Raw genomic sequence first — 14,845 nt, 5'->3', positions numbered from 1 at the left:
GAAGCTCCAATAATGGAGCTAGATGACCGCAGGGGAGGGAAGAAGAAAAAAAAAAAAAAAAAAAAAAAAAAAAGACTGTGGGATTTAGGGATTTACTGCACAAGTCGTTTACCCCACAGAACACATGAAAACACGAAGAGCTGAAACAGTACCCCAGTACAAAGATCATATGTATAACTCCAACTCTTTAACCCTCAAAAGAAGACAGACAAAAAGTGCAGGGACAAGAAAAATACACAAGAAAGTGTAATTTGGCACACAACCTTTTAGCCTGACATCATTTCAGTAAAACTAGGAATCGTTTTCTCCACTGGTTAGGAATAACTCTCCCCTACCCAAACTCTTTAACACAGTGCACAGCTGCTTTTCCTCAGTCAAGTATGGATAAATAAAACTATTTCAGTTCTCCCATTTTTATCCTAGTAGAATATTGCAGAGTCAATTCCTTCTTCAACAACGAATGCTCACACAGAACTTCTTGCTGTCACAAATTATTTGCACCTGGTTTTCTCAGTCAACTCAAGTCTCATATTCAGCCCAAAGCTGGCAGTATATTAAACTTATTTTCTTGATCTGCTTTTTGTTCCATTGGTATCCCAAAAAATTCCCCACATTACTGTTCTTGCCACCAAGTTTTCCATAGAGAGCACTTCAGCCCATTAAAAATTTGGGTTTTTATAGTATCTATGCAACATTTTGTTCTGTTTACTGTTGTGAGTGTTAACTACTCACATTCACAAAGGCCTGTATTTTTGTTTAATTTTTTGAGAGTGAAGATCATGACAGGGTCAGCGTGCTTTACAAATATTAGAAAATTTTACAGTGTTCCTTTGGGATGGAATGATGCTGTTATTACCATTTTACACCTGGGAAGCATGTTTCATATGCTGGAATCACATCTGCCATGGATTTAATTTCATGAAAAAAACCAAAAAATTTCCATAATACAGAATCTCAAAGCAATCATTCAGAGGAAGCAGCAACAGGAACTGTTAAACCACTCTCAGAAGCTCAATAGCTCATACTGCTCATGATTCCGGACTCTCACATCTGTTCCAAGCTTCTTGCTCAGCATCTCTTAACATCATCATGCAGACCTACCTCAGCTGTCTGCCCACCTGCCCTGCACCCCTCCCTCAGCCAGGCAACTTCTCATTTCTAGTCCACTGTTTGTATTTCTTTGCCCAGCAAGTGCTACAGTTCCTCTGCTTGAGCTGCTTCTGTTCTTCAAACCTCTCAGACCATTCTTTACTTAACCATTTCTAGTATTTCAGCCCTAGATCATCAATGTCAGGAACACCATCCAACCAAATCCCAGCTCCCTCTTGCATCCTGGTTTCTTGTCCTTTTTCATGCCTAAATCATTTTAATTTCTAGTAACATTAGGCAATTTTTTCCACCACAAACCAAAAGCTTATTCTCAAGTCCCAGCCCATCACAACTACAACTGCTGGTTCTGCCACAGGCTTTTGTCCAAACCCTTCTCACTTTTGTCTCTCTCCGCACTGAAATACATCCACTTTCTCCTTCACACGACCAGTGCAGACATCCAAGCCTACCGTTCAGGCAGCCCTCAACCCCTCAGAAGCAAAAGCCCTGTCCAGCCCTGAGCAGAAGCACGATCCAGTATGCACCCAGTACTAAGTGAATTTACATACTAAACTGAAGTGACTTTGTACCTCTGTTTCTGACCTGTAATTTTACCTGTGTATTTTGAATGCTTTCAGCATACCAGAATCTGGGCAGATTTTACTCAGGCAACAAAATAACATGTTCATGACACAGGCTACCCTGCTGCCAAATCTCAAGGTCCTGGTCTTACATTTGGGTGTACAAGAACAAACTGCTGCTGGAAATAGTCTTAGACCTGGAGAGGTGACTGATTTTATTATGTCAACAACATAATAAAAATAAGTTTCATCCAAAAGACTAAGAATTAGTGATAACTGAACCCAGTAAATTCTTTAAACTGAAAGGGTGGGGACTGCTTACTAATAAATACTGGGTTAAATGGCTTAATGAATCTTCAGAACCCTTTCAAAGAGTTATAAAAATATAATCTATAAAAGTCTGTACATTATTAAACTGTAAAGAATTTAGGCACAGTTCCAGTGGAATTAGTCTTAGATTTCATGAAGCATTACTCATGGAAAAAAAACATGGCTACTGTCATTTATTATTGCACTTGATTACATATTTTTTTTCTGAAAATAGGAGCACATTCGAAGTTTCCTCAGCGAAGTTCAAATCTGTGGTTGAAAATCTGGATTACAAATGCACAATGAAGTGCTAAGAAAGTGGGGATTTTCTTTCATTCTCAGATAGATAAAATATGAAGCCAGAAGAGAAAAGAAAACCTCAAACTGATGGTACGGGTAACCTGGTTAATGTCAATTTGGCACTCCTGCTTAACTGCACTGATTGAGAGGAAAAAATCATTAGATATTTAAAAGTGTTATTTGTGTACGTGCATGTGCACAAGTGTGTGTATGTATGCCTACACATATGCTAAACTATGCAGGAAATAAGCATAAATGGTATTAAGGAAAACACTTGGTAACAGTTTTAGCCTGTATGTGGCAACGTATTTTGCCATGAAGACAGAAATGGACTTCCAGAACTGTTTCTACAGCTCTGGCTTGGCCACTCAATTACCATCTGTTTTGCATTCTGAAGGAGATAATTCTGTCAAATAGATATGATCATATTATTAAGTACAATGACAATGTTTGAGCACAGCATAGTTAAAAATTGCATAGGAAATTACTGATTTCCTCCTTGGTAGGTTCTTGTCATTGCAACCTTAGTCTAATTTCTGACCCTTCTAACAACTCCTGTGTACATTAGCGTGAAATTCCATGATAGAGACACATTGCAGAAGATTTTACTCACACTTGTATATAAGAATTTCAAATTCCATTCCAGATGCAGAAAAGAGTGAGTACTCATAGGCAAATGCCTTTTGTTTTAACCTTACCCTCACTTAAACTATATTTCTGTTTCACCACCCATCTCACATCCTAACCAAAAGAAGCAAACAAACAAAACCTGCATACTCTCCTATCCGACTTCCACCCTCTTCCACAGTTACAGCTGTTCATGCCAGCCTTCTCATTACTCAGCTAATCTTTCTTTCCAAACCTTAGATCTCTTCATCTGAAACTCACTGCCTACCAGTCCCAGCTATTCTCATATTGACTTACATGATTTCCCTAGTCTTTCAGTGTCTTTCCTATATTCAAATGGTCCTACTCGCCCCAGTAGCTCCAGGAATCCAGCTACAAATTTCAAGCAACTCTAAATACATCACAGTTCTCTAGGGCATGAAAACTTGGCCAAATTTGGGTGAATTTTGATGGGAACTAAAGAAAGATATTCATGGTACAAAGACAACCCTCTGTCTGAAAGCAAGGGTAATGCAACTCTTCATAGAAAAGATCTTCACCCTTTCTCCTGCAAATAGTACAACTAAAGCATTCGTTAGATGCGAGGAGTTCTTAAAATGCACATGAATAATTTTTCTAAAATCTTGCTTTTTAAGTCTCAGAAGAAAATTAAGTTAATATTTTCAGAATATTAATTAATTACTTCTAATCATACATCCTGTGTAATAAACTCCACGTTTCTTGTAAGGCAAATAATTTCTAGTGCAGAAAACTATTTGAGTTTTAGAGAAAATACAAGAGAACTATTTACAGACATATTATTTGCTCAGTTCCACATAGCAGAAGCATGACAGAGAATTCTACATCTGGCATGACAGTAAAACGGTCACCTGTGCCAACCAACATTGAAGGCTATATTTTGGCAAAGCAATTTGCACTGCTGTCGTTTGTCCAATAATGTATATATTTCTCTGAAACCAGAGAAGACAGCAACACAGGATCAAAAAAAAATTATAAACTTGTTACACAAATTAAAATTGTATATTTCTTACACAGAACAAAAATAAATTCAGTAGTTTACTTAAAAATTCAAACTGTTGTAATACTATAAACATAAGTGTAGCTTAAGAGTGCCACATCACCTTCACATATAATTCCAAGAATTTGCTAGAAGTTATCATTCTCTTAGCTGTGTGGTAAATATCTCTTCCTATTCCCCCAGATCCAAATTGAACCTTGCAAAGATATCCAAAACTTATGTCTTGAGGAGATTAAAATTAAAACACAAATCCAAGTCTTAAAACACAAGTCCATCCACCCTCTTCTCTTATTTAGTGGCTGATACATTATACTGTTTTAGTAATTTCATCAGGAATGTAATGATATGGAACATCCAAACTTGAATCTGAAGTTTTTGTAATGTAAGTCAATATGACTGCTTGACTCTTGCATGTTCTGTGTCTGTATTTCACATAAATATTCTCCTGCTTATTCACTTCTAAGTTCTAATGTCTACTTAAAAAATTTATTTCTCTTAGATTTCAATATAAACTAAGCACCTATCTGTATTTCTTACATTGCTGCAAATTACTAACAATTCACCTAAAACCTCAACACTCAAATACATGACACGATACAACTAGAAAAAAAATAAAGATACAGTAGCAAGGTTGGTAGCTCCTAGCAAAGCCACATAAAATTGAGGCTGGAGTGAAAGGTTCACAGCTCAACATGCATTACTGTTGTAACCTGTTGTGGTTTGGGCCAGACCAGCCACTAAGGTGGAATGACAGATGCTTTCCCCCATCTGTCTCCAGGGAGAGGCAGGAGAGAAAGAGAGAGAGACTTATGAGTTTAGGAGGAGCTAAACTACTTTAATAAAATATTAGTAATACAATAAAAAGAAAATAATGAAATATATACAAAACCATATCAAGCTGCCAGGATGACAACCACGTCACCAGCTGGCACTGGGGTAGTCCCAGACTGGACTCAGTGATAGACAGGAACTGTATTCCAGATCTGGATTCAGGATTGAGATCAAAGGCAGATGAACAGACAGTCCTCCTCAGACACAGACCATTGAAGAAAGCGCTGACTCTTTGATCCCTCAAGCTTTTACAATGAGCATGAGGCAGATGGGATGGAAAACCCCGTTGGTCAGCTTTGGGTCACCTGTCCTGTTCACTCCTCACAAGTGGGACCCCGCTGCGCTTTTCCACTTCCGAATCCTCAACAGGGCAAATAACAAAGGTAGCTGCCCTTGGGTGTTAGAGCAATAAGTATAAGAGCGAGCCTCTCTCCATACTATTCCTCGGCATCAACTATAAACATAGGTCTTACCACTCAAAGCAAACAGCTTCTGCACAATATGCCATTAATTTCAGTAGTTAGAAGACACTTAGCTAAGAAGTAGTTACTGAACAGAAAATTGTTTCTGTTTTACGTCAAACCAGCACATAACCCTAGCAATATTTGGGAAGCAGCAGATGGGAAGCCATCACACAAAGGTCAAGAGAATTCACCCCTCATCAGTGCAATGCTCCTCAAAAGATCATGTCACAGTAAGTTACCATGAAAGACTATGTAGCAGAGGGAACACACGTTACACGAAAATAAAAAGCAGAGGAAACTAGACAATGTAAAAGGAAAGAATGACTGAAAACATAATGCAAAGTAATACTTTGCTGTTTAGAACAAATGCTGATATATCTATTCTCAGTAACAAGTTTCAAAGAAAGGTAGAAAAACACATTCTTTTGAAAGTGGCAGCAGCCACATTTGAAGTAAATAAAAAAGTCAAAGTTGCCTAAGGACAGGTGCCTTGTTACACAATACAGTGATGGATAAATCTGAAGTACCCTACTGTGTCACGACTCCTAAAATGGTCTTTTTAGATAAATTTTAACTTCAGTTTAGTCAGGACTATCAGAATACTTTTCAGAACATAACATGAAAAGGACTTTAGAGCACTGCATACTTATCCAGCACAATGAACTGCCTCTAATAAATTGTAGACTGCTAAGATACATTGGAATGACTAGCCTTGGCCATTTACATTTGTAAAAAGAGAGGAAATTAGTGTTTTTAACACTTCTTTTTAGAAAGTAAAAATTGTATTTACCTGTGATATTTCCCAACATATCTTTAGTGTGGCAAATCAAATCTTCACTTTCCCCATCTTTGAAGTTGCCTATTTCTCCATAATAAAGAGCAATCCCAAGTTGCATTATACGTATAAACATAGGAAGTTGCTGATCAGAGATTGAAAGTTTCAAACTTTCAACTAATGTGTGAACCTACAACATGAAAGAACAAAAGTAAATAATAACAAAGCTCTGTCATCATTAAAGCCAACTTTTAAACCATAAAACTCCATATTCATTTTGTACATACATTCAAATTTGTAAAAACAAAAGCTGCAATACAACAGAAGGCAAAGGGCTGCAAACAATGACTGTCAAAAACTTACACTCTTTGGGTTGCTACACAAAAAGTCTTCAGGCTGAAAAGTCAAGTGTAATATATTTTGCATATATGTATAAACTTTTTTTTAAATTGTTGCTGAAGTAATTTCTAAATCAGAAGTCATGTAAGTGCATCTGATTAAACTCTTATTTTCATTATATAGTTTCATAAAAATCTCTGCATGCTAAAGAAAACCTAGATATATTGATTTTAATATACAAGGTCATTCATTTTGATTCTTTCCCACTCTCAACATTGTTGCAAGTGGACAAGTAATCACGTGGGGAAAGAATTAATTCCAACTGAAGTGCAGAAAACCAGCTTCTCTGGATATTTCAGTTCAAATGTGCAATTATGCAGTTTTCTCTAAATGAAAACAAGCTTTGCAAGAACTGTAATTACTAGGATGAAAATTTATCCTTCTTCAATTATTTAGCTATTTATTCAATACTTCAGAATATTTTTTATGAGTATGTGATCATACTATAAAGACAAAACAAGACTTTATATGAAAGCTACCTTTCATTAAAGAAGAGCTGCATGAAATAAAATTATTATAAAAAAATTACTGTCTGTAACGTTATACATATTTCTAGCTCCAGGTCCAGTTTCTAAATGTTGTGGGTAAAAATAATGGAAGTGGAAAGTAACTACACAGCAGCAATCCAATTCCAGAAACATGAAAAATCACTTTATAAACAGTACTGCACATCCATGGGCATGTAGAAATGCAGTAGTAAAATAAATATTTGTATAAAATATGCTAACATACTAATAATACTTCACTAATAAATGTATATGAGTAAATTTATTAATAAAGCCACAGCCTTAGTCATACAGAATGAGTAACAACACAGTATCAGCCATTTATATAGGCTAAAGGAAAGATTTTAGGTATCAGAATTCTGCTATTATTTAAAATTCTCTGAAAGAAAACATGTAAAATCCTAAGATACATTTTGAAAATTAAAAATTGATTCCTCAATACCAATTTTTCAGGTCCAGTTGATTAAAAGTTTTCAATAATAAAACCTTTCTGTGCAGATTAACAACAGGAAGGATAAGGAGCGAATAACTGTCTTAAAATTTGGAAGAAAAAAAAAAAAGATTATTTTGCAAGAAGCCTTTATAAAAGTCACACAAGGGGCATGTGTCATATTGAAGAAGACGAAGGGCAGGAGGGTTGGACTAGATGATCTCCAGAGGTCCCTTCCAACTCCTACCATTCTGTGATTCTGCAAACACCAGGTAGCACTGTAGTCAATTAATGTAATTATACAGTGGCTTAATTGAAATTATGTTACATCCCTGGACTTCTTGTATGGTACTACCCTCCCATCATGACCCTGCTCTTACATTGCCAGTGGAACTCATCTGCCCCTCAGTAAGTTGACTCATCTCACTAAAACCAGTGGAAAAGTATTTATTTCTTCTTGTCCAGTTAGTTTTCTGTCAACACAGTGAGTTGACTTAGATGACTGACAGGTCAGGCAAATGTCAGTGCCGCTGCAAACACGGGGAGGCAGGACTGACATCCCCCGTACAAATCAGCTCATCTGTCTCACCATTGTCTCATCCCATGATGATTTCAACAAGAAAACCAACAAAAAGATTAAAACTCTAATCATTTCACATGTGTTTTGCTGCCCACATATTACTTTCATTCTAAAATTGAAAATAGGAGCTTAGTGTTCCCAATTTAAAAGTATACAAATACATATTCAAGTACTTCAGAACTGTCCTCCTTTGAGAAGTCTCAACTTAAACTCATTAAGATTAGTTTGGCCAAAACGTTACAATAGACAAAGCAGTCAAAATCATACAGGTTATAAAAATATTCTAGTCCCTACAGAGAAACCAGAAGAGCATGCACTATTACAAATGTGGAAGTCTTGGAAACTTTCACTCAAGACCGAAAAGCAGATGTGCTTTACCAAGTGAACAACAGAGAGTATCAAAGTTCTCATTAAAAAGATTTTCACAGATTTGGAAAAAAAGATTGAGTGCTACTGGCTTTTGGTTTTAGCTGGGAAACAAAATAACACAAGAAAAACTGCTGGCATTCAGTAATCTACCCTTCAGACACACTGAAGCTACAGCAACTTCATTTGCAGTGGAGACTTTTAAAAAGCTTTAACAATCCTTGAACTAATTCCATTAATGAAGTAGTTATGTTTACTGATAACAACTCCTTTTACTTCCATTGTAAGAAAATAGTTATGATCATTCAATAGTTAAATATTTTAAAAACAGTCTTGTTAAATAAATGCACCCTGGTGATCCACAGCACACAATCTCCATGCATACAACAAATCAGAAAGTTATCAAATGCAAAATTTGTGAAGGTCAAAAGATTTGTAGATCTAATCGTTACATAACAGTATGGTAGTGAAATACTAGAAAAGATTAAAGATTAAAAAATCTTTACCTTTGGATCATTATTCTTTGGATCATAATAAACAATTACTAACTCACTTGAATATTAATCTAGAATAATATATCTAAATGTTTTTATTTAATTGAGCACATTTCTGAACATCTTTATGAACAGTAGTTTATGTTTGAAGATGAGATAAAAAAGAAAAGAGAAAGAAGAACAAAAACTAAAAAAGACAAAGAAAAACATAAGTAAACTATGTGCAACACAACCAAAAAAAAAAAAAAATCAGAATATATAAGAGGAAAAAAAAAAAGACAAAACACATCTTTGAACAAGCTGAAATGTGCCTTAAAAAGGGCAGGGGCAATGAATGGCCACTAACAAAGACATCCAGAAAAGTTTAATACAAGTTTAACTAAATTACTACCACCTCAGTGCATTCTAGTATGTATTTTATTTTAGTCCAGTATCCACTAAAAATTTTAAGTAATAATATAATAATCATCACCATTTTTACAACAGTACAACTTTAAACTATATAGAAGATCGTGTCAGCATTTCCATTAAAGCGTGCTGTCAGAGACTTGTAATTTGGCCATAAACTTTTGATCTGCATTAAAACATGGCATATAGGACTTCAGCTAGGTACAGACTGCTTCTCCAAAATGTACTAAACTAGTTGGCTAATTTAAAAATCAGGCCTTTTAACATTAAGATTTACTGTCTATACGCAGTAATAATACTGTCCCCACAGAACATAAAGACCATAACTGGCAAACCACAGTCATATGATGATTCCTTATTGTTACTGGACTACATATAGATTCTGAAGTTATAAAGCACGTGGTTAAAAGTCGTAATATCACTGAATATATAAATTCTTGTTTATAAAACTCAAAAAAAGCAAATTTCTGAAATTGTGAAATTTCTGCAAACATACGTACTACCACATATTTGTGTGCAAGTATCCGTCATTTTGTGACAATTCTTATGTGGATAAATACTCATATGGCCATCACCATATCCACAAATCTCCAAATTTGCCCGAAATAATCAAAGGCAGACAGCTGTACAGCACATACAAGAAATACAGGCATTTGACAAATTGGATGTAATTACTAATTAACTCTTAACTTGAAGTTCACAACAGCTTAGGACTTCCTGAATCATACAGTGAGTCTAACAAATGCAGTATCCTAACTGAAAGAGCGACACTTCTAAATTATATTCTTGAGAAATATCCTCCAAAATTTATCTCAAAAATTACTATTTTGCAGTGCTTGCCCCTGAAGATTATTTTTTATTAAAACTTGGATAAAACCTAGTATAAAGGCTGTGTCTTCATTTAAAACAGTCCTCAACTAATTAAATGGGCACCACTGGTATTCATCGAGAGAGAGAAGGGGGGGAAGAGAGCTTACATGTATTACTACTCAGAACAGGGGGGTGGATCGGGCGGTGGAGGGAGATTGAAAGGTAGTTTAGTCTCTCTGTCAACTCAGCATTTTGCTTCTGCAGTGCAAAAGGTAAAGATGTCACCTAGTCTCAGATGTCCATGAGTAATATTGCATCCCTGCTCACTAGGAACTGGGCTTGGCTTGCTAATCCATTTCATATGGTTCACTAAATAGTGTTAATACACTGAAGTTTCTTGTTATTTATTAGAGTCTGACCTACACTTGAAACTATAAGTAAAAAGTCCTTTCCATCTTACTGGAGTCACTTAAAGCATACAGTATTTTCTTTAACAGATTACCTGCAGACATATTTCTTCTTTTTTAAAAATTCAAGAAAAATAGAAATGATTAGAGAGCATTACTTCCTTACACGCTGTTACTGTACACAGACTAATTGCATCAGATGAACAAAATAAAAAAAACCCTTCAGCAAAACCCAAGACCATTAGCTTTTCATTTTACTTTAAATTTCCAAGTATATTTTGAAAAACCACAAAACTTCACAAGTGAATAGTAAAAAAAAAAAAAATCATGTCAGATACCTACTTTAATAATAGACGGCATTTTGGAGTTGAGGTTATCGTAAGTAAAATGCAGACGAGTCCTGAAGGAACATTTGTACAGCAGAGGTTCCTGGTAAAATTCAATTTTACCACTAGCATTTCTCTTATCAAGACATACTGTGCAGTCAGAAAAGTTGATCATCTTTCTCAGTACCAGATCAGTGGCTTTTAAAAGAAGTATATGGGTTAAAAAAATATATTGCATAACAAAAACAAGTTACACATACATGTTCTTATCTAGAAGAAAATAATATAAGATAGTTGTGTGGTCATTATTTAAATCATCAGCAAAATACTTGCTTATGTGACTAGAGAACAATTTAACGTGTTACAGACCTTTCCAGATGAATACTTAAAACGTGAGCACAAACTAGTTACATCCAATTCAAATTTTCATCCCTTCATTGTACTTTAGATCTGTTTATAAAATAAGAGCACTGCTTCATGTGCAAGCATGAGACCAATAAATATTATTCTTATTATTCTCCCAGAAAGAATCTTGTGTATTTTCCCCCAAAGTTTTCTTTTGAATCTTCCAAAGCAAACAGGAGCTATTACAGTGATCTGAACATGAAACATATTTTGTGATTTTGTTGTGTTAATTTGTAACAATTTTAGCCAGAACAAAGAAATGGGTCCCGTGGTCAGGAAACCATTAAATTCCCCGTTGTACCAGATCTGTATGATCTTAAAATACACTTACTGCACCCAAATTCCACCTCTACCAGATGTCAGTAAGAAGACCTAGACTTACAGGTGAACAATGGTAATTCAAAGACTGAGACATTCAGATATTGAAGACCAAAACCAAAATCAAAATTTGGGGTGTTTTTTTTCCCCTGAAAACGTGAAGCAAAATGAGGCATGTCATGCAGTTGGTATGCTATGCTCATTACAGTGCAGCATGTCTTACTAACTCTCCAGCCAGCCTGTTTAGAGAGTTTTAAGATCATCACAAACAATTGCAACAGAATGCCTTAAGATGTTACTGCTCATTCACAAAAATAGAAACAGATTGCCTAAGCACTCCCCTCCAACAGCAAGAACAAAATGAAATGTAATCACAGAAGGATGGCAAGTATGAGCAGAGGGGACTTCTAATCATGATGTATAATTATCTGTGATCATACAAGTATGTGTTAAGAATCAATCTATATTATTATAATTGGCTCTTCAAAATGAAGGAGAACAGAACAACTGATAAGAAATAAAAACAGGCAGAAAGTATCTCACTTCTGACATAAAGAGCCATTTCTATTAAACTTGCAAAAGTTTATTTATGAAATTAAGTGCCTCCACTGTGATACCTAAAACCGAAAAAAAAAAAAAAAATCTACTCACCAGAAATGTCCATAAATGCTCGATCCCAAAACTCATCCACTGTATAGCATTCTGCAGAAGTGATATTAACTGAGAGAACAATATCGTCTTCCACATATTTTAATATGAGATTGTTGATCACAATGTTGACATTGTTCACAACACGCCTAATCAAACTCTGAACATAACCTATAAAATAAAACAATTTCTTAGGAGTTAAGGAAGACATGACACCAAATTCATTTATTAGTAAAGTAATTCTTTCCAACTTGTACCCTTTTTTAAAACCAAAATTAAAACAAACCAAGTATCGTTGTCCTTTATTTATCAAAAAAAAAAAAAAAAAATCACAGCACTTTAACATTCAGTGCAGTTAAGTCAATCAGCACCCTGGAAATGCAATAACCTATAGGAAAACACACCTGTAAATACTAGGAATATAATATAGTGTAAAAGATTAATTTTTGGTAGCAAGAATCAGTTTTCAAACTAGTTAAGAAAACAGAAGACTGGATTATTGTAGACAAAGAATTTTAATGACAGTGACTTTTTTACTTAAAAGATATTTAGAAATAGGTTTGGAAAAGTTAACACCAGTTGCTAGGTTACTTTTCAAGTACACATATATTACACCTATGTGCCCCCTCACCTAGTTTTTTTAAAAGTTAACTAAACATTAATATGCCTAGTACTTCTTTTCATTCTAAAAGCTAATATATCCACATCATGCTGGGTAAGACCCCTGTGAGGTATACAAAATCAATTTCTGTCAACAACCCAAATAGTAAGCACCTGCACTGAAGACTGTAGGAAAGAATTCCATTTAAATTTTTTCAGGCATAATGTGATTGGAAAAATGATCTCGTCTGCAAATTCCCAGTATGCAGTAAACACTCATATTTTACCAATATGGTAAAGAAATCAAATACTACCCATACTCATGTCTTTTATGTATACTGAATGTAACTATGGAGCTAATTCATTTGTGCTGGAAAAAAAACAAGTCTTAACATTTCTATGTTTTAAAATTTATAACATTATTCCCATTCTATCTAAAAATACATTTAAAACATGCTACAGAGGTCTAGTTTGGTAACTACATTAAAAAAAGCCAGTTAATGATACAGGTTTAAGCCCACACACTTCAGGAGTACTTTTCTGAAACTTACATTAAATAAGACTTATTTACGTCAACAATTTTAATTCCAATAAAACTTAAAATGAACATCAAAACATTCTGAAGATCAGTAGGAGCAGACTCAAGTTGCTACCTCCATTCTGCTCTGCTTTCTCTAGCTATTCATCATTTTCACACTCAAATATTACTTTTCACCTTAGAGTATATGGAACATTTTACCATTACATAAGTGATTTTCTTGAGTTCCACACTGCAAATTTACACAGTTGACAAAAGACATCTTGACCTTTCCAGCATTCAAAGCCTACAACCACCTCTTATTAAATGCAAAACATGCTTTCAGCTATCACTAGCAGAATATTTTGATTCTGATTGGGTGCATTTCTATGTTTTAAAAGCATTTCAATATTTAAATCTTAATTGTAAAATACATATCACATTTCTTATCATAACTCACCTTGCTTCATTTTATATTATTCTTGAGCATATGTCACCCTTTCAGCAAAGCTAGTTCCAGCAGGACAGAAATAGAATTTTAACATCTCCTGCCACCTTAATGGGATTGTAATTGTATTAAAACAAACTCTGGAAAACATTTTTTAGACCACTGTCTACAGAAACAGAAAATCCAGAAATGCAGCAGAAGTCAAAATTTTGACAGCTGAGTACTGTCAGATTTCTAACATAATCTGAATTTACCATTTTAGCATAACAGTCTAAAAAAAACTACTGAAAAATACGTGGAAAAACTTGTTTTACAGAATTCTCTCACTGACTTCTTGAAATGGTAGCATATTTTTAGGTTATGTGAATTCAGAAAACCGTATGCCCTTTAATTGTTGAAATAATACATAAGAGACTCATTCATCACTACAGAGGTGTAATCTGACCTGTATATAACTAGAAGCCAGCAAAAAGCATTTAAATGCTATTCTTAAGTTCAGCATAGAAATATTTTGCAGACTACATAACTAGCAACTATAAAATCATAACCAGTAATTTAACTGATTTTAAAGTGAGTTACTAATTTCATTGAAGAAAGTGAAGCTGCCCCTCCACAGGTTTGAAGTTTTTTCAATATTTTGCTTTCAAGGGTCTTTCAAAATCAATCTAATTTACATTTTCCTGCTGGAAACAACCAAACCATTACAAATCCAACGTCATAGCAGAAAAACAAAAAACTTCTACTGATAGTTTCCAGCAGTATTCAGGAAAATAACAACACTTTCATCTGTATGTCTTTTTGCCTGAATGTATAAAAAGAGGGAGCAGAATTATATCTTCCAAATGAAACAGGGGTCACAGATTTGATTAAAACTTTGTTTCACACTTCCATGGAGACATTTCCAAACTAGTGGTGCAGTACATAGTTAAAAGTACCATCCGCATACCAGCTTTCTAATTAAGTTTAGCTTCAAATATGCTAGAATCAGACTTTCATGAGTGAGGATCAGTCTTCTAAGAAAATTAAATTTAAATTGTAGTTCTTACTATTCAAAACAAACTAATAAAAACATCAGCAAGTTCATGTATAATACAGTTTAGAGGGTAAAACACGCAGGGGGTTGTTTTAAATACAAGTGGGAGTAAGCAGGTGGGAGTTGCTTCTTATTCCTATAATTTTTAAATATAAC

At 34.7% G+C, this 14,845-nt stretch overlaps 1 protein-coding gene across 1 annotated transcript in view; it reads right to left on the bottom strand.

Annotated features, from left to right (window-relative positions):
- The window catches only part of VPS13B (vacuolar protein sorting 13 homolog B), a 499,565-nt gene that overhangs the window by 435,081 nt on the left and 49,639 nt on the right, over positions 1–14,845 (bottom strand). The window contains exons 5-7 of the mRNA XM_082499631.1: positions 12,095–12,262; positions 10,737–10,918; positions 6,010–6,184 (exon numbers count right to left, since the gene is read on the bottom strand). Coding sequence (XP_082355757.1) covers positions 6,010–6,184; positions 10,737–10,918; positions 12,095–12,262 — 525 coding nt within the window. The remainder of the gene's footprint in view (positions 1–6,009; positions 6,185–10,736; positions 10,919–12,094; positions 12,263–14,845) is intronic.

This window comes from Vanellus vanellus, assembly GCF_965231255.1.
Source record: "Vanellus vanellus genome assembly, chromosome: 2".
Taxonomy (NCBI): Eukaryota; Metazoa; Chordata; class Aves; order Charadriiformes; family Charadriidae; genus Vanellus; species Vanellus vanellus.
The sequence above is the reverse complement of the archived record's forward strand: the minus strand, read 5'-3'. Positions and strand labels throughout refer to the sequence as shown.